The following is a 21,662-nucleotide window of genomic DNA, read 5'->3' as shown; positions in this document are numbered from 1 at the left end:
GTTCCAGGTGGCTTAAGCATTCCCAAAGCTGTGGAAAGAAACCTGCTATTTAAGGATAGAGCCAGAATTATACGTTTTAATAGGGCATAGCAATAACCAGCTTTTCAGAGTGGTAAATGGATGTTTTGTATGTTGATCAGTAGCTTGTACATTTCTATGGAGAAGATCGAAAATAATTCCTCTTTAAAATGAGTTGAATTCCATTTTGCTTGATGCCTTCTGTCACTTCAGGCCAATTTTGCCTCTGGGAAAGCAGATAAGTGTCTGATGCACCCTCTTGCTTTCATAATACTTATTGCTGTGATGTGGTCTGGATTGTCATGGAGAAACTAGTTCTGTGTGGTCAAGTAGTTTGAATATATTTAGTTGAAATATTAGCCTGGGAATTAAGTGTTACAGATGGTTTGATGCCACTTGAATATAGTGTTATCTGCATACATTGCAGGACATCTGTTTTTTCAGTAGTGTATTTTATTAAATGTTGAATTGCACCAATACTCTGCGTATATCAGGAGTAATTCAAACTTGTAGTTCTGTCAACACTTCCCTAATATTATCAATGTGTAAATGGAAGTCTGTGTCCTGCTGAGCACATCTGCGCTCAGTTGTCTGGAGACCATCAATGTTAAGTGTTTGTAAAGCAAAGAAAAAGTAAAACCACTATAAAATAAGTCATTTAATTTCCTTTACTTGCAGGAGGGACAAGCGTTTCCGATGCTCTGGTGTGTCCCACAGATGAAAAACGAACTATAGTTTCATTGGATACTTCACAGATGGTATGTAATAAAGTTTTCGGGCAAAGACTCCTGATGGTAATAAAAGTGAAGAAATTTAATTTAAACAATTCCAACTCCAACACTCCATCATGCTTATTTTAAATAAAGCATCCATTAGGATGTTTGTACCTTCCACATACAGCTGAGATCCTACCTTGTGTTCAATTTGGTGATTGCAGGTATTACAGATGGATTAATAACCTTGACCTCCATAATAGCTTTTGTAGGTTGTTGCTTCTTCAGTGTATTTCTGGGATTCATTTATTGGTTTTGTTGTTTTAGTTGCTTTAAGGATGACACTATTCTTAAAATATACAACTCATAAAATCATCAGTTTTTGTTAGCACAAAATTGATTGTAATATGTTTATTGTCCTTATACGTGCATATAGTTCAAATAATTGATTTGTGTGCGGTCCCTTGCTTATAGGATACATCGCATAAATTCAAGCATATTGTATTTGAACAGATTTGATTTATATGCTGAAAAAAATGTAAGCACTGAAGTTTATTCGATGAAACAAGACGTACTATCTGTTTACTCAACCATTATTCTTGTACCAAATTAATACCAACTATGTATAGAATTCAAAAGCAGAGCCCAAATGATTATTGTTCTTCATCATCTATGATGATAAAACCTCCTTGACTAGATTGAGAGATTATATAGGTTATGATGGTTGAACATGTTTTTCTGACATTCTTTGAGACGTGTACAAAATTCATCCCTGTGCTTGTCACGTTTGCATTCTAGCCAATAATTTGTCCTGGGGTGGGGGGGGGGGGGGGGGGGGAGAATCAAGGAAGTGTGATATGGTTTGGTGAACAGGTTCCAAAGTTAACTAAGCAACTTAAAATATATCTGCAAGTGCACATACAATAGCTAACGTGTGAGATTTAAAATTAAAATCCAAAAAAAATCTCCACAAGTTCTTCAATTGTTTTCCAATATAAAGTTAGAGTAGATTAATATTTGCTTATTTCCTGACTTTTTGTCCGTTCAATGACAAGGCAGTTTCCATTGATATTTTAGAGTCATAGAATCACACAGCATGGATCTTTCGGCCCAACATGCCCAACTAACATGCCCCATCTACACTAGTCCCACCTGCCTGCGTTTGGCCCATATTCTTCTAACCCTATCCAATCCATGTACTAGTCCAAATGTTTTTTAAATGTGATAGTACCTGCCTCAACTACCTCTTCTGTCAGCTCATTCCATATGCCCCCCTCTCCACTTTTCCCCCTCACCTTAAACTATGTCCTCTGGTTCTTGATTCCCATACTCTAGGTAAAATACTGATTTACCCTCTATTCCTCTCATGATCTTATGCACCCCTGTAGGATCATCCCTCCTGTTGCGCTCCAAGAAATAAAGTCCCAGCCCATTCAACCTCTCCTTATAGATCAGGCCCTCGAGTCCAAGCAACATCTTTGTACATCTTCTCTGCACGAGTTCCAGCTTAACACCATCTTTCCTATAACAGGGTGAGCAAAACTGAACAGAGTATAAACATAGCCACACCAATGTATAGCTGTAAATCCTATACATCAGTTGTCTTGACTGATGAAGGCCAACTTTGACTGATGAAAGCCGCCTTAGCTACCCTATTTACCTGTGATGCCATTTTCAAGGAACTGTGTATCTGCGCGCTTAGATCACTTTGCTCTTCAACACTCCCCAGAGCCCTTCCATTCACTTTTGCAAAGCTGAATGCAATAGTGCAAATTGTTCAACAATTTTGGGAAATTCTATATTTGCTGAGTATCTCAGCCACAATTATTGAATGCTTTACAGAATGGCATGCACTTTAAGGTCCAGCAGTCTCTCGTCCACTCCTTGTGACTGTTCAGTGTAAGTTTTAGCATTCATAAAACCTCTAGGTACTTATCAGAAGGATATGTTTTTAACCTAATCTTGTTTATGTAATCATATCTTTTTCTGTTTTTCCATAATTTCCAATAATCTTTTCAGTATTGCAAAAGTTTAAGCAGAGCAATGTTCCCTTTCAGTCTCAATTTTATATATTTCAAAATATAATACAGGTAGTGGAATGATCCTTCATTATTTCATCCTTTTTCATCTACCTCCTCTTTCCCTTGTGTGCTCTGTCCCATAACATCAACAAATACAGGAGCCACGTGCGCGATTGGGGAATTTAGATAGTTAATTTATACTTTTGATTAATACACAATAATAGTTATTGATTACACAATAATCAATAATTCAAGTTTGTCATTTTTGATGGTTATGGAGTGATTATCCTACAAAAGAGTGGCCATTTTTCCAGAAGGCCAGAATGCAATAAATTGTAGATTTATGCAGTGCCCTCCATAATGTTTGGGGCCAAGACCCATCATTTATTTAATTGCCTCTGTACTCCACAATTTGAGATTTGTAATAGAAGAAATCACATGTGGTTAAAGTCCACGTTGCCAGATTTTAATAAAGGCCATTTTTATACATTTTGGTTTCACCATGTAGAAATTACAGCAGTGTTTATACATTGTTGTTCCCCCCCCCCCCCCCCCCCCCCCCCCCCCCCCCCCCGTTTCAGGGCACCATAATATTTGGGACAAATAGCTTCACAGGTGTTTGTAATTGCTCAGGTGTGTTTAAATACCTCCTCAATGCAGGTATAAGAGAGCTCTCAGCACCTAGTCTTTCCTCCAGTCTTTCCATCACCGTTGGAAACTTTTATTGCTGTTTATCAACATGAGGACCAAAGTTGTGCCAATGAAAGTCAAAGAAGCCATTATGAGACTGAGAAACAAGAATAAAAATGTTGGAGACATCAACCAAACCTAGGCTTACTAAAGTCAACTCTTTGGAACATCATTAAGGAGAAAGAGAGCACTGGTGAGCTTACTAATCGCAAAGGGACTGGCAGGCCAAGGAAGACCTGCTCAGCTGATGACAGAAGAATTCTCTCTATAATTAAGAAAAATCCCCAAACACCTGTCCAACAGACAAGAAACACTCTTCAGGAGTGGGGTATGGATTTGTCAATAACCACTGTCACCAGAAGACTTTGTGAACAGAAATACAGAGGCTACACTGCAAGATGCAAACCACTGGTTACCTGCAAAAATATGATGGCCAGGTTACAGTTTGCCAAGAAGTATTTAAAAGAGCAACCAGTTCTAGAAAATGGTCTTGTGGACAGATGAGACGAAGATTAACTTGTATCAGAGTGATGGCAAGAGCAAAGTATGGAGGAGAGAAGGAACTGCCCAAGATCCAAAGCATACCACCTCATCTGTGAAACACGGTGGTGGGGGTGTTTTGGCCTGGGCATGTATGGCTGCTGAAGGTACTGGCTCACTTATCTTCATTGATGATACAACTGCTGATGGTAGCAGCATAATGAATTCTGAAGTGTATAGACACATCCTATCTGCTCAAGTTCAAACATATGCCTCAAAACTCATTGGCCCGCTGTTCATTCTACAGCAAGACAATGATCCCAAACATACTGCTAAAGCAACAAAGGAGTTTTTTCAAAGCTAACAAATGGTAAATTCTTAATCACCCAATCAGAACCCAATTGAGCATGCTTTTTATATGCCGAAGAAAAAACTGAAGGGGATTAGCCCCCAAGACGAACATAAGCTAAAGATGGCTGCAATACAGGCCTGGCAGAGCACCACCAGAGAAGACACCAAGCAACTGGTGATGTCCATGAATCGCAGACTTGAAGCAGTCATTGCATGCAAAAGATATGCAATAAAATACTGAACATGGCTACTTTCATTTATGTGATATTGCTGTGTCCCAAACATTATGGTGCCCTGAAATGGGGGACTATGTATAAATGTTCAAGAAGGAACTGCAAATGCTGGAAAATCAAACGTAGACAAAATTGCTGGAGAAACTCAGCGGGTGCGGCAGCATCTATAGAGTGAAGGAAATCGGCAACGTTTCGGGCAGAAACCCTTCTTCAGATAAACACTGCTTTAATTCCTATATGGTGAACTCAAAATGTGTAAAAATGGCCTTTATTAAAATCTGACAATGTGCACTTTCACCACGCGATTTTAAAAAAAAAAATTATTACAAATTTTTTTAAATCTATTACAAATCTCAAATTTTGTAGTACAGAGGCAAATAAATAAATGAATGATGGAACTTTGTCCCAAACATTATGGAGGGCACTGCAGATACTGCACAATGTCATACCACTTCTTGAATAAACTTATTTAATTACATCACTTTGGTGGTACTTGTTGGAGTTACAATGAACATCTACCAATGATAATCTATTTTTGCTGCTCAGATATTAAGTGCTGTTTGGCATGAATCCACTTGTTATTACCTTTCCTCGCAACAATTTTTGTAATCATGTTTGAACTAAAGGTACTTTTTGAGGTCTGCAGTTGTACCTTCACTGGAAAAATCTGAAAGCACCTTAATCCTGGCCAGAAAGGAAGTGTTGTGCTCTGAAATGTTAGTACGGGTAGATATCTGATTTTAGACATAGATATCAATCGGTTACGTGCCTCTCCTCCCTGTCAAAATTATTAAGCTGTTCTTTGATCTCACTGCTGCCCCCTTGTGGAAGTAGAAGCCTGATGCGGAAAATAAAGACACAAAGTACTGGAGTAACTCAGAGGGTCAGGCAACATCTTAGGAGAATATGGATGGGGATGATTTGGGTCGATCCCCATCGGGGAAAATAAAAAGCTTGTTTTATTCCCCACCTGCACAAAGATCAATGATCTTGGTAATCCTTCTGGCCGACCGAGGCTTATTGATGAATAATTTTAACTTTGGAATATGGCAATATGCTGTGCAATCATTGCCCTGCAGGTCAGTGGGAATTTTTGTTGCATATTGTTGAAATAAAAAAAAACGTGTGTCACATTAATGCAAAGTTTATAAGTTGCAAAAGGCTGAAATTGATTTAATTAACTTTTTTCACCAAATAACAGAATCGAATAATGTGGATTGATGATAAGAACCTCACAGCTCATGTGGAGGCTGGCATTACTGGGCAAGATCTTGAAAGACAGGTAAGAATACTATTACTATACAGGTAAATCTATGTATGTTTGGACCTCATGACACTAACCAAATGTAGCCATGCTCACACCAGGTAGGTATTGTGTTTTTATTTGTACAGCAAGTGGGAGAGCAATTTTTAGTAAAATAATTCCATTTAGATGTTTAGCTTAATCTTGTGGACAAAGATTTGCTTATTGTTCAGCAAATAATCTGCTGGAAGGGAGAAACGGACAAAGTGCTGGAGTAACTCATCGAGTCAGGCACATGGATAGGTGATGTTTTCAATCGGGACCTTTCAGATGCAAGATCTGCTGGTGGAACTTAACGGGTTGGAATGGCGGAGAGTTTCGACCTGAAATGTCAACCATTCCTTTCCTCCCACAGATGCTGCTCAACCCACTGAGTTCCACCAGCAGAAAGCTAGTTTGCTCCAGATTCTAGCATCTACAGTCTCTTGTGTCTCTGTTTGTGTTTTGACCTTTTCTGATAGACTGATGAACACTGCCACCAAGTGTCTTTGTAGTAGAATACACATTGATTTTCAATCCAACGACCTACTTGTTCAAGTTGTGGCTACAGTTGAACGGTCGAGCATAGTGAACTCTGGGAGGACACGGTACACTACACCAGTGATCAACCCTGTGCCATGCAACGAGTGTCTTTCATGTATTTACAATGTCAGCATGAAAACCGTCCTGCATGGCTTCCTTCCTACCCTACAATCCAAAGGCCTATTTCTCAATACTGCAGGCATATCCTAAAACTTAAACTCTACTTACAAAATTGTCAGAGTTAATTAAAGCAGGAGTATTTTTAATCGCTTTGCAATTTACAGAGCACAAATTAAAACTAAATGAAATAAACCAAAACAGCAAATATAACATATCCTCAATTATAATTGTAGAAATAAAATCCGTGATTTTGTTTTCAATAGAACAAAACTTCAAAGTCGGACTGTTTATTTCTTTGATGCACCACATTGTTTTAAAATTAGAATCTTGGATTATTTCCCCCTGTTAAGAGTATGAAGTTACTTAAGTTTAGTTTAAATATCCTAATTAAGGATTGTGGTAGCATGTGGGACTGAAGATCATTTGGATATTTTTTGCCATTGCCTTAATTCTTGCAACTGAAGATGTCTTTCAATTAACTCCTAACTTGTCATAGTAAAGGGTATTTACCCATCTTTTAATTTATAATAGTTTAGTTTAGAGATACAGCGCGGTGATCCCCGCACGCTAACACTATGCTACACACACTAGGGCCAATTTTACGCATACACCAAACCAATTAACCTACATACCCTGTACATCTTTGGAGTGTGGGAGGAAACCTCAGATCTCTGAGAAACCCCACGCGGTCACGGGCAGGACGTACAAACTCCGTTCAGACAGCACGCGTAGTCGGGGTCGAACCTGGGTCTCCAAGCGCTGTAAGGCAGCAACTCTACCGCTGCGCCACCATGCTGCCCTAGTAAAATAGCAAAGCATCATTTATTTAAAACTTCAGTGTCTATTTATTATATACTCAGATTTGCTTGGAAAATATTCCATTGGCTTTTGCAAAAATTCATGGACTTTGGGGGAAAAAATGTTTGTACACATGTACAAACATGACTAAAGATTGATCGTATAGACCTGCTGAAAAAGCAAGCACAAATTGATCAGTAATCTGCTAAAGCTGAATCTGGTGATGCTGCTATCATGTTAGTAAACCATTCTTTGACATTTTATTTGATCCTATTTCAAGCAGTTGCTTTCCATGTGACGGTTTAACTGGAGTCAAATCCGACAAAGTTGAGCATCATAATTGAGTATCGTAATCAAAGTAGAACCAAAATTGCATGAAAATAGACTTTTCAGACCTGCAATTTAGGTTCAATTCTGTTATTGATCTTCAATTCAAAACAGTTCTAACTGTCTGGTTGTATCGATGGATAAATCCCGGGACCTGGAGCTTCAACGGACAGGGCCTCAAGTTGTTTTAGTCCTTTTCCCAGATTTAGCAGCTGTCACATTGAATATTTTGATATCCATAGTTCACAGATATTTAAAAATGATTTCATTCACATTTTACTATTTATAAAAACAAATTATGATGCAAACTCTTGAAAACAAACAGCTACAGAAATAGAAAATGCCGGAACCACTCCACAGCATCCATGGGGACGGAAGCACAATTGATGTTTCAGGTTGTCAGAACTGAATACGTGAGAAAATAAGCATGTTTTTAAGTTGCAGAGAAGGGGGGGAGAGAAATGAGAATGTCTGCAGATCGCAGTTGGTTGTTAGAGATAGGAAAGGCAAATTAAATCAACTGAGCAAAGATGCACGATCATCTGAGGAAAGGAGAGTGGTTGCCTGAGATTATTAAATTCAATGACTGTAATGGATGACAAATATTTGGGCATTGCTGGAACAATGTAGGGTGAAGGTGGGTCAGGGGGGGGAGGGTGTGGGATAGAGAATTAAAATTATAGGAAGCTCGGGGTCTCTCATGCTAACAGAACATGTTCTGCAAATCAGTCATCCTCTCTATTTTGTTTCTCCAATGTCAAGAATATTGCATTATGAGAATACATGCAATGCCTAAAATTGGTGTTTAGTTCCCGTATTGCAGGAAGGGAAGCGGTATACGGACAGGTGTTGCTTAATCTCTGGTTGCTTGGGAAAGTACCATGGCAATAATCTATGGTTGGTGAAGATAGACTTTAATTATATTTAAATCAACACCATCACGTCTTTTTAACAGAAGGAATTGTACATAACCATTCCTTCCAGTTGAAATGAATCGGCTTAATTGCAAGTCTCCAGTTGGACTCAGTTGTGCAATGAGGAATGTGTTTTTTCCAAGAGCAGTGGTCAGCTGTTTGGGACTTCCACCTTTGCTTGAGTCCTCATTCTCTGAGCATTAAGTAGAGAGCTGCTTTGTGTACCAAGATCTGGTCCATGATGACTGTGCAGTGGGAATTGTTTTGTTTTTGAGCTTTAATTTTTAGTATTCAAACTAGTTAATGAGTTACCAGAAGTTGAGTGGTTATTTTGAGTGCATCAATAAGTTGAAATGTTCATGTTTTTATTGAGTTTGAAAGGGTAGCCATTTAATCGTTGTTCAAACTCATCAATTTTGAAGAATCTGGTCTGAAGAACGGTCTCGACCTGAAACGTCACCTATTTCTTCGCTCCATAGATGCTGCCTCACCCGCTGAATTTCTCCAGCATTTTTGTCTACCATCAATTTTAAACACTTTTTTTGGTTTGAAAACTGAATTTCAGTTGAAAAAACAAATGGGAAAATGTATATACAATCATTTAAGTTGACCATTTTTAAGCAACTATTCTATTGCTGGTCTTTTCATTCCTTTATATAATGAAACAAAATTAAGAGGAATAGTGTTCACTATGGAGTTTGTAGTATAACACATCAACCAATCAATGAATTTAAATGTTCATTTCATCTTTTTGTTGTTGTGTAGAACAAGGTCTTTGGAGTAACTATTTTCCCCATTTTATTTTTGAAGCTTAGTGAATACGGTTACTGTACTGGACATGAACCAGATTCAATGGAGTTTAGCAGCCTTGGAGGCTGGGTAGCTACAAGGGCTTCAGGGATGAAAAAGAACATCTATGGTAACATTGAAGATTTGGTGAGTGTTCTGTAAATACATTGTTGTGTTTAGTATTATTAATTGGAACTTTAAAGTTTTAATTTTCTTTTGATGTGTTATGTGAAATCTGCATTTGTTTTACCATTGATTATTGTGGGTGGCTGGTTTGAAATAACACACATTCTGTAGTAATACTTCATTGTTGGTTAGATAAAATATTAGTAGATTTTGAGAATGGAATGGGGGTACATGTTCAAGTTAGTTGATGGCAAAGGTCATTCATGCCTCTACTGGCTGAAACAAATCTAAAACTCCCATAATTCTGCTGGGATTTCAAGTCGGTTGAAGAACCATGAAATACCTACGATTAGGCCAACACTAACACAAACAGGAAGATTGTTCCCGTTGTTCCTGACAGCTTACGATCCTAGGCCAAACACTATGAGACGAACTTTTTGTCACACAGACAGAGTGGTGAATGGCCTGGAACTCTCTGCCTGACAGAGGGTAGTTGAGGCCAGTTTTGGCTATAAAAATATTAGTGTTGTGGCTAATAAATTGAGAAATCGGGATACTGAGTTGGATGATCAGCGTCATATTGAATGGCGGTGCAGGCTCGAAGGGCTGAATTTACTCCTGCACCTAATTTCTATGTTTCTAACTTTAAAAAAAATATAGTGTCAATAAATTGAAAATCATTCTTTGCGTAACTAGTCAATAGCTAATTTTGGATTGTTTTAACAAAGAAAATAATTTGACACATGCTATGTTAACAGGTTGTGCATATAAAAATGGTCACACCACGAGGTGTAGTAGAGAAAAGCTGTCAAGGCCCAAGAATGTCAACTGGCCCTGATATCTACCACTTCATAATGGGATCTGAAGGTAATACTTCAATACTAATTTCATTTTTTAGGTCTTGACAAGGTTTGCTGTTGTAATGCAATGAGAACGAACTATATAATCATGAGAGAGTTAAGGCCCTGTCCCACTTACGTGTCCTTGGCACGCTAATTACGTGACCTCGTGGTCGCGTTGTGGTGCGACGGTCCGGCGCGACTTCATGCGTCCGCACAGCTGTCTGGAGCTAGTGACGTCATTTGAAGATGGACACAAAATGCAGGAGTAACTCAGCAGGACCGGCAGCATCTCTGGAGAGAAGCAATGGGTGATGTTTCCGGTCGAGAACCTTCTTCAGTCTGAAAGAAGGGTCTTGACCCGAAATGTCGTCCATACCTTCTCTCCAGAGATGCTGTCGGTCCCGCTGAGTTACTCCAGCATTTTGTGTCTACAATTTTCTTGGCCTCGCTCTGGGAGTAGGAGTGGGTGCGGATCCGGACCACAACTGCCGTGAGCCCCAGGCTGAGTTCGACGATCGTTTGCCTGCTTCTGCTGCTGTTGGAGGTGAGACGTTGCGTCGCGCCAGGGTCCCACTTTGGCCGTCAGTGACCCGACAGGCCGGTGGCGTGTGAAGATTTTGTTCGTTACAAAATTTCGGAGCGCCGCGCGATACTGCGTACAACTCCATACCCCTCTGCGCTTCTCAGTGGGACCGTCCCCACGTGCCCACACAATGCCCTGCGTCTCAACGCCACGACAAGGTCGCGTAATTTGCGTTCCAAGGACACGTAAGCGGGATAGGGCCTATAGGAATTAGCAGACAAGAAGCAGAAATGCTATAAGGAAGCAGGGGGTTTGTATGGAACATCAACACTAGCTCAGCCTTAGTTCATTAAAGATAGTGCCCTCCATAATGTTTGGGAGAAAGACCCATCATTTATTTTTTTGTCTTACTCCACAATTTGAGAATTGTATAAAGTCACATATGGTTAAAGTGCACATTGTGAGATTATATTAAAGAATATTTTTATGCATTTTGGTTTCACCTTGTAGTAATCACAGCAGTGTTTATACATAGAAGAATTCTCTCTATAATAAAGAAAAATCCCCAAACACCTGTCCGACAGATTAGAAGCACTCTTCAGGAGTTGGGTGTGTATTTGTCAATGACCACTGTCCGCAGAAGACTTAATGAACAGAAATACAGAGGCTAAACTGCAAGATGCAAACCACTGGTTAGCCCCAAAAATAGGATGGCCAGGTTACAGTTTGCCCAGAAGTACTTAAGAGAGGAACCACAGTTCTGGAAAAAGGTCTTGTGGGTAGATGAGACGAAGATTAACTTATATCAGGGTGATGGCAAGAGCAAAGTATGGAGGAAAGAAGGAACTGCCCAAGATCCAAAGCATACCATCTCATCTGTGAAACATGGTGGTGGGGGTGTTATGGCCTGGGCATGTATGGCTGCTGAAGGTACTGGCTCACTTATCTTCATTGATGATACAACTGCTGATGGCAGTAGCATAATGAATTCTGAATTGTATAGACATATCCTATCTGCTCAAGTTCAAACATATGCCTCAAAACTCATTGGCCGGCGGTTTTTTCTACAGCAAGACAATGATCCCAAACATTGTTGCTAAAGCAACAAAGCAGTTTTACAAAGCTTAAAAATGGTCAATACTTGAGTGGCCAAGTCAATCACCCGATCTGAACCCAATTGCGCATGCCTTTTATATGCTGAAGAGAAATCTGAAGGGAACAAGCCCCCAAAACAGGCATAAGCTAAAGATGGCTGCAATACAGGCCTGGCAGAGCACCACCAGAGAAGACACCCAGCAACTGGCGATGTCCATGAATTGCAGACTTCAAGCAGTCATTGCATGCAAAGGATATGCAACAAAATACAAAACATGACTACTTTCATTTACATGACATTGCTGTGTCCCAAACATTATGGTGCCCTGAAATGGGGGGAACTGTGTATAAATACTGCTATAATTTCTACATGGTGAAACCAAAATGTATAACCACCAGGGGCGCTGCACGATTGGCAGCCCCGCCAACAGTCTGTATTTTTCGTCTTTAAATTTGTCTTCATTGATGATACAACTGCTGATGGCAGTAGCATAATGAATTCTAAATTGTATAGACACATCCTATCTGCTCAAGTTCAAACATATGCCTCAAAACTCATTGGCCGGCGTTTTTTTCTACAGCAAGACAATGATCCCAAACCACACAGTTTGTATTAAGTCTGTGTGAATGTTCTCAGGTTTGTTTTATGCGGGGAGGGGCGAGGAGGAAACTTTTTTTCAGTTTCTTACCTTGCCGGAGATGAGATTGTTTTCCGGGTCACATCTGCGGCCTACCATCGATGGACCTAGAGGCCTCCTCGGACTGACTCTGTGCCCACCGTGGGGCGTGAACTTAACATCTGAGCCGATCCCTTGCCTGGGATCGCTCCAACCATGGCCTGCTGACGTATCATCAAGGGCTTGCAGTCTCCGAGGCTAGTCTGGAGCTCCAACGACGCTGAGGCGCAACCAGCCCCGACGCAGGGTCTGAATGGCGGCGCAGGGGAGCTTACATCCCCCCCGATACGGAGGGCCCGACAGCTGGCTATGGGAGTCAAGATCGTCCTGTCAACGGAAGGCTCGAGGCCTCCGCCCACGGGAGAGCAAAGAAGGTGTAATGGCAGTTTTTTTTTTAAACGTTCTCAAAATCCAATTTCGCTAGCCATTAATTGTCGGAGATGATTTGAAGGTGTAGCCTAATGCACTCACGACACACACAAAAGACAGCAAAGTTGAATCTTCCAGACGTTTCTTGATTAATTAGTCGTGTATTGAAATAATACAAATAATACAAAACAATGGTGACTCATAACTTTCTGTTCTTAATCGCTGTTCCATTCATATCATATAAATCACAAAAAGCTTCTTATAAAGGTATATCGTCTCGTAACATATGTGTGTCCTGATCATAGTAGAAAACTATTTCCCCTCATGCTGACACAAAACTAAAACATCTAATCTGCGGGACTGCGCAAGGCTCCTCTAACAAAAGAACATACCCCTACTACGTATCAAATCCCACCTACAAAAGTACAGGCAGATAGCTAAAACTAAAATATTAAAAATGTTAGACATGGCTATAATACTAACTTAAGCTTGATGGCTCCTACAGAAGGGAAGAGATTTGAACTTTTTTTTGCCTTCCATCACAGTGAGGAATGTGGAGGAGTCACTATGGTGGGTGTTTATGTCAAAATGTATTTTGTGTGTTCCGTTGCTGTTTATATGTATGATTGACTTGGCAAATGAAATATAAAGTATTACTGTGATTGTGTAAAAATGGCCTTTATTAAAATCTGACAATGTGCACTTTAACCACATGCAACTTTAATTTTTTTTAAATTATTTATTTATTTTTTAATTATTTTTTTTTACTATTACAAATCTCAAATTGTGGAGTACAGAGGCAAATAAATAAGTGATAGGTCTTTGTCCCAAACATTGTGGAGGGCACTGTTTTTGTTTGTAAATGGCAATTGAGGTGATGCTTTTTGCACAATGTGCAGTGGTTTTATTTAGTTACACATTGGTGTTGGTAGTTAAAATAGCAAAATTTATATTGCAAAGATGAAAAATAGTGCAAGGAATATTCGGCAAGTCCGACAGCATTTATGTAGATAGTTTTGGCTCGGTGACCTCTTATTCGAGCGGTTGGTAGTCTTGTATATCTGCATATAACGTATATATCACTTGTACATCTGTGTTCTTATACTATCTGGAAGTTGATTAATGTACTGTGCATAGTGTCCTGATTTTGTTGTAATAATCATGACCGTTGTGCTCAGTCCTTTCTCTGAAACTTGAACTGTGTGGATTTCAGATACTACCATAAAATATTATGAACATTTTACATCCATTTTTGGTGACGTTTCAATCATCATAATTAAAGCTATGTAGTTGATGTGCACCAGAACCCCCATGCAGTGATAGCAATCGGACTTTGAAAGGGAATTTGCCTTCACAGATTATTAGTAGGGAGAATTTTTGGAAGCTAAGATAATTGGGAAGTGCCATCACTGCTGCTGATCACAGATTTTAGGCCTTATTTTAAGGATAAGGGGGAAATCCTTTAAAACCGAGATGAGAAGAACTTTTTTTCACACAGAGAGTGGTGAATCTCTGGAACTCTCTGCCACAGAGGGTAGTTGAGGCCAGTTCATTGGCTATATTTAAGAGGGAGTTAGATGTGGCCCTTGTGGCTAAGGGGATCAGGGGGTATGGAGAGAAGGCAGGTACGGGATACTGAGTTGGATGATCAGCCATGATCATATTGAATGGCGGTGCAGGCTCGAAGGGCCGAATGGCCTACTCCTGCACCTAATTTCTATGTTTCTATGTTTCTGTACCATGTTACCTAAATCAGATTATTTTCTCTCTTTTCAGGAACGCTTGGTGTAGTTACAGAGGTCACAATAAAAATAAGATCTTTGCCTGAATATCAGAAATACGGCTCCATTGTGTTTCCAGACTTTGAAAGTGGTGTGGCCTGTTTGCGAGAGGTAGCACGGCAGGTAATTCTAGTCTCTTCACTTATGCTTATTAAGCGTTTAAACATTCCCTCAATAAAATATCTGTTTATACGTAGAACAGTACAATTGATGCTAATGAATGCAGAAATAATATTTTAAATTTTGTTTGCGAGTGGATATCGTGACATGTAAACACATTAAAATATCAGTAATTATTAGTAACTTAAGAGCTTTAGCAGACATTCTACAGTAACAGCACTTGTACGTTGACAATGTGTTGAATCCATTCTTAGTTTACTGTGTGACAATTTGTTATGATTTATCAATCATAACAGCCGTACAAATGGATGCACTGATGAATGGTCTCCTTGTGAATCTGGCAATGATGGCCACATTAAAATTCCCAAATGGGATGGCAGCTAAATCTGCCTTGAGATTGTTTGAGATTTTTTAATCAATTTTTTTGGCGTAATGTTTAAAGAACATTTTTTATAACATAGTTTTGCTCGAATAAAAGCTGGCTTTTATATAGCCATTTCTGCAAAAAAAGCCACAAATAATTTTGTATTAGAAAGGGGAATTGAGAATGCCATTCAGCAAATTGAGCCTGGTTCTATATTGAATTGGATTGCAACAAATATATTAGTATTCCATATATCAGGACTGACTCTATGACTTACCTATCCTCTGTCAACAAAAGCCTCTTTGAAACTTTCAATTGACTCAGATCAGAACCACAAGAATGGGTTCAAGCGAGTGCTTCAGTTGTAAGGCATTATTAAATTAGACCCAAGTAAAGTAATGTTATGAGATGACTAATTTAAATCTAGGTGTAAAGTTAATGTGGGTCAGCAGGAGAGTTTGTGAAAAGAGCTATGGGCAGTTGGTGGGGGTGACGAGTGGTGTGATTTAGTTCTCCTAATTATCTAACGGGTGAAAACGGGTGTCACAAGGTTCATTCCTGGGATGGGGGGACTGTCATATGCTGAGAGAATGGGGTGGCTGGGCTTGTATACTCTGGAATTTAGAAGGATGAGAGGGAATCTTATTGAAACATATAAGATTATTAAGGGTTTGGACACATTAGAGGCAGGAAACATGTTCCCGATGTTGGGGGAGTCCAGAACCTGGGGCCACAGTTTAAGAATAAGCCATTTGGAATGGAGATGAGGACACACTTTTTCACACAGTTGTGAGTTTGTGGAATTCTCTGCCTCGGAGGGCGGTGGAGGCCGGTTCTCTGGATACTTTCAAGAGAGAGCTAGAAAGGGCTCTTGAAGAAGTCGGGGGATACGGGGAGATCGCAGGAACGGGATACTGATTGGGGATGATCAGCCATGATCACATTGAATGGCGGTGCTGGTTTGAATGGCCATATGGCCTACTCCTGCACCTATTGTCTAAAATATTACATAATCTACATATAGTAGGGTCCTGAAGAATGTTGTACAGCAGAGAAACCTAGGGATGCCGGTACATAGTTCCTTGAAGGTTGTGACACAGTTGGACAGGATGGTGAAGACGTTTGGTGAGCTTGCCTTCATCGGTCAGGGTATTGAGTGTAGGAGTTGGAATATCATGTCAAGGCTGCACAAGACGTAGGTAAGCCAACTTTTGGATTACTGTGTTTAGATCTGGTGGTTCAGCTATAGAAATGATGTTATTATGCTGGTTAAAAGAAGGTTTTGATGATGTTACTGGGTCTGGAGGGTTTGAGTTGTAAGGAAAGGCTTGATAAACTGGGTCTTATTCCCTGGAATCTAGTAGGCTGAGGGATTATCAAGGTGTATCCACATCATAAGGGCCATAGATTAGAAATAGCCATGATCTTTCCCCAGGGTCAGAGAGTCTAAAACTAGAGAGCATTGGTTTAAGGTGAGAGGGAACAGATTTAAAAGGAATTAAGGGCCGCTTTTGTTACACAGAAGGTAGTGTGTACATGGAAGAAGCTGCCAGAGAAGGTGGTAGAAGCAGAAAAGGAACAGCATTTAAAAGACACTTGGGCAGATACATGGGAAAGGTTTGGAGGATATGGGCAAGGTGCATGTAACTAGGACTAGCTCAAATAGGCAACTTAATCGGCTTTGACGAGTTGGGCCAAACGGCCCGTTTGCTTGCTGTAGAGCTCTAATTAATTAGATAAGCAGTTAAATAATAAAGAACATAAAGAGACTGCGATGGAGGAGATGCTGTTCTATGCCCAAACGTATGTCCTCTTGTTCTCGATTACCCTACCCTGGGCAAGAAATGCTTATTGTGTTGTCGGCTTATTTCTGGAAGCTCGCGCTTTTTTTCTGACCAGTGCACAAGTATATACACATTAGAAACAAATAATGACGTGGGCTAAAGAGAAAATGAAATATTAATGTTGGACAATTTTGGTCAAATATTAACCTTTTTTAGCTGATGTCGTGATCCATAATTATTCGGTCTATGGACCCGATATCATATCCTTATTTATAATCAGCCGACAGAATCTGCTCTGGCCATCATAAACCATTGCACATTGACCTGTTATTTTTGGTCCTCAAATTCCCATCAACTCTCCGTCCAAACTCCAGCTCTCATCCACACAGAGGGCAATCATTGTGGGCCAGCAATCCAAACGTCCCCAGGCTGTGGGGAGAAAACTGAATACCTAGGGGGATCCATAGGAGTGTTGGGAGAGGTTCTGTAATAGAGGTGCCAGGTGCTATATTAATCCAAATCCTACCTTTTGAGTTGAGCTTTCATAAACTTGGGTGACATTAAATTTATCATCAAATTGTTGCAAATTTGGCAGCTGAAATATCCTCTCTCTTGCAAATCCAAATTCTAGTTTTCAGCATCATAAAATTCATTTGTTTTTCTCTTGCAGCGATGTGCTCCTGCGTCAATTCGTCTAATGGACAATACACAGTTCCAGTTTGGTAAGGAAATATCAATTATAGTTTTTTTAAGTAATGGATTAGTAAGTGCTTAATTTTTAATTGTTTATTTGTGGATGTTCTAGTGCTATGCTAAATGACATTTAGACAGTATCAACCATAGACTACCAAGTTAATGATATTTTCAGATCTATCAATGCAAGTGTGATATCAGTGGCCTCATTTTAAACACAAACCTGGAGGCAACATTGTCATTTAATAAAGAGTCTGCTAACTTTCAATATTAACAAAATTGCAAGAGGGAGCTTTTCATCTGTTCCCAACGTTTGAGCTTTTTGTCCCAAAATGTAAGACTTTGTACGGAACGATGCTTCAATCTTGCATTGAGGTTTGTCTGGAGGGCTGAATGGCAAATGATTATCACAACTTCTGTAATATCGATTTACATTTGAATCCACATGGGGGCTACTTGAATTCCATTCATGTAAATACAAAATAATCCTTGGGATATTTTCCTGAAATTCGGGTTTGTTTAAATGTATGTTGTAATTTAAAGCAGCCGTCAAAAAAGTTTAGCAAATTCATCGTATTAAAAATCAAGGGTTCTGTCTGGTTCAGTTCAAAGTGTGAGATGTTTGATTTTTGCAAAGTTTGTGCATTGCAGTAATTTTTCTTTAATGTGCATAATTATGAAAAAAGGAGGTGCTGACGATCTTGAGGCACAGTAAAGTCTAGGTAGATCCAAGAATGCGTTGGCATGCAAGGGAAGAAATTGCTGTACCTTTATTTAAGGGCTACAAGTACAAACCTGGGACTACTGGCCAGTGAGCATTGAAGATACAAAGAAAATGCAGATAAAAAAAAATGCAAAGACTCCAATGAGTGAGGTTGGGTGATCAAGACCACATCCTTAGCTCATTAGTCTGCAAGAGTAGGGAAGAAACTACCTGAATCTGGTGGCTGTGTGGTCAATCTTCTGCCTGACGGGGGAAGGGGAGAAGAGAGAAATACTGAGATGTAAATGGCCTTCGATTTTAGTTTAGTGATACAGCTCCCGCCGAGTCCACGCCGACCTGTTCACTAGCACTATCCTACAAACTAGAGACAATTTACAATTTTTACCGAAGCCAATTAACCTACAAACCTGTACATCTTTGGAGTGGGAGGAAACAGGAGCACCTGGAGAAATCCTACGTGGTCACATGGAGAACGTACAAATTCCATACAGACAGCACCGGCAATCAGGATCGTAGTCACCCGTAGTCAGGATGTTTTGCTCCAATGTAACTTCTGGAATGTTATGTTATGTTTTATTTTCCCACCCAACGAAGGAGATACTTGAGGTTTTAAATGAGACCTGTTTTTCTATAACAGATGGGCAATATAGAATGGAAACTGACTAAATTGACGAGCACCAAATTTGTCCAATGTTTCTGATATGTCTTTATTCAGTTTCTACCCAGGGCAGTGAAAATGATTGTCAGAATTTGAAAGTTGTATATCCGAACCTTTAGGAACAGAATGAGACAATTAAAATTAGAGATAGCATTGTTACAATTAATATAACTGATTCAAATTCTTGTTGGTCTATGTATTCTTGTAACCTGTGTAAAATTGTTTTTATTTATTGAAAATAAATTAATGTATTTTCTAGTAGGTTTGCATGCAATAGTGAACTCCTTAGAAGGTTTGAAATTAAAAGGATTAACATTCTTAGTTTCAGTTTAATTTTTGAAGCCTCAACTGAGACTGACAGTGAAAATTCCAAAAACTCCAGTATCTCTGGCCACATATGGACTAGTATGATACTTTTAAACTTACACCAAAGGATTGCAGAAGTTTAAATCTACCAAGCACAATTTGTGCTAAGAATTCTGTAGTCTTTTGTTCAGTTAACTCATCCCTGATCAATCACAAATAATTGATAGAATTATTTTATGTACGTCAATCTTGACACATTAGAAATACAGAATCAAATCTTTGTTTAGAACATAGATAATGGACAAATCCATTGGATAAAAGTCTCTCGTATGGCACATTTTGATCTGATTTATTTTAATTTTGGAAGGATTAGTGAGGGAAACAGGGTTGATATATAAATGGACTTCCAAAAGATGTCAGAGATGCAATATAATGGATGTCATTAAGATTAAAGATCTTGGAATAAAATGAACTAACAGTATACATTGCCAGGAAAGAGACTAAATAACATGAAACTGAGGCAGTGTAAGGTGATTTTTCATTCTGATGGAAAGAAGGTAGTGGGATATCCTGGGGTTGACTAGACCCAATGCTTTCTTGGAATTTATTAACTTGAATATTCAGGCCACCATTTCCAATTTTTTTAGGTGACACCAAGCATGGTGATGAAGAGAGCTGTGAGAATTCTAAGAATGTCGAGGTTATATTTACAGGGTAGTGGATTGTATGGATAGGTAGTGAATACATTTATTTATGAGAAATGTAAAGAATTATATTTTGAGAGGAAGAATGGGAGGAGGAAATATAAATTAGCAATCATAATTCTTAAAAATGCACAGGGATCTGGAAATATTTGATCAATTGAATTGATGGAAAGGTGCAGATTGGAAACTGGCCCTTTGACCCACAAGGTCCACGCCAACCATGGATCACTCGTTCACGAGAGTTCTATATTATCCCATGTTTGCATCCAACCCCTCACACACACTAGGAGCAGTTCTCAGATGCCAATGAATCTATAATTATAACCCAGACTGAAGCACCCAGAGGAAGCAGGGAGATCATGCAAACTCTACACAGATGGCACCAGAGGTTAGGATCGAACCTAGATCTTTGGCACTGTGAGACCAGCTGCATCTCTGTGAATAGTTCTTTAAAGTTGCGAGGCAGGTTGCTTGTAATACTTGCTTTAATGATAGTTTTAGTAACTGTTCCATTTGCTCTTATTTTGTGTCATTTACTATATTTAATGCTGGCGGGTGTGATTGTCACAATTTGTATAAACACTAATTCCATCAAATTATCAACCTCCTTTGGTTTATGTAATATTCAAAAAAATACTAAAAAAAAAAAATCAAAAAAGAGTTTTTACAATTTTTGTTTCAAACTAGGGCATGCACTGAAACCACAAGTGGCCTCCATTTTTACTTCATTTTTGGATGGACTGAAAAAATTCTACATTACAAAGGTATATTTAACTTATTTTTCTTAACGATAAAGGGTTGAATGATAATGTAAGGTAGGAGTATCTTGGTAACGCAGGCTAAAATTTCAGCATAAGTATGTAACTAAGTAATTGAAATGCTTCTGTCAATTGTTGCGATTGTTGTTTGTGAGTGGATAGTAATTGGTAGCAAGTTTGTACGTCTTTTGAAGCGAAAGTTTGAACATTTTGAATATATGCTAACTCTCTTGAAAGCATCCAGAGAATTGGCCTTCACTGCTTTCTAAGGCAGAAAATTCAACAGATTCACAACTCTCTGGATGAACAAGTTTTTCCTCATCTCCATTCTAAATGGCCTACCCCTTATTCTTAAACTGTGGCCCCTGGTTCTGCACACTTCCAACATCATGAACACGTTTCCTGCCTCTAGTGTGTCCAATCCCTGAATAATCTTATGTTTCAATAAGATCCCCTCTCATCCTTCTAAATTCCAGTGTATACAAGCCCAGTCGCTCCATTCTTTCAACATATGACAGTCCCGCCATCCCGGGAATTAACCTCGTGAACCTACGCTGCACTCCCTCAATAGCAAGAATGGCCTTCCTCAAATTTGGAGACCAAAACTGCACACAATACTCCAGGTGTGGTCTCACTAGGGCCCTGTATAACTACAGAAGGACCTCTTTGCTCCTACACTCAACTCTTCTTGTTATGAAGGCCAACATGCCATTAGTTTTTTTCACTGCCAGCTGTACCTGCATGCTTACTTTGCAGGAATAAAGCTATTGGTTGTTACTCTACAGTGAAAATAATATTCCATTACCTTGCGAAGGAGAATTGTTTTCTCATCTTCTGAAACTTAAAAAATTATTGATTT

At 39.3% G+C, this 21,662-nt stretch overlaps 1 protein-coding gene across 1 annotated transcript in view; it reads left to right on the top strand.

The window, feature by feature from the left end:
- Positions 1-21,662, top strand: part of agps (alkylglycerone phosphate synthase) — a 103,274-nt gene that overhangs the window by 48,483 nt on the left and 33,129 nt on the right. The window contains exons 7-13 of the mRNA XM_055637902.1: positions 697-776; positions 5,708-5,788; positions 9,301-9,426; positions 10,164-10,272; positions 14,688-14,815; positions 17,631-17,682; positions 20,733-20,809. Coding sequence (XP_055493877.1) covers positions 697-776; positions 5,708-5,788; positions 9,301-9,426; positions 10,164-10,272; positions 14,688-14,815; positions 17,631-17,682; positions 20,733-20,809 — 653 coding nt within the window. The remainder of the gene's footprint in view (positions 1-696; positions 777-5,707; positions 5,789-9,300; positions 9,427-10,163; positions 10,273-14,687; positions 14,816-17,630; positions 17,683-20,732; positions 20,810-21,662) is intronic.

The sequence above is a fragment of the Leucoraja erinacea genome, chromosome 7, assembly GCF_028641065.1.
Source record: "Leucoraja erinacea ecotype New England chromosome 7, Leri_hhj_1, whole genome shotgun sequence".
Classification (NCBI taxonomy): domain Eukaryota; kingdom Metazoa; phylum Chordata; class Chondrichthyes; order Rajiformes; family Rajidae; genus Leucoraja; species Leucoraja erinaceus.
The sequence above is the reverse complement of the archived record's forward strand: the minus strand, read 5'-3'. Positions and strand labels throughout refer to the sequence as shown.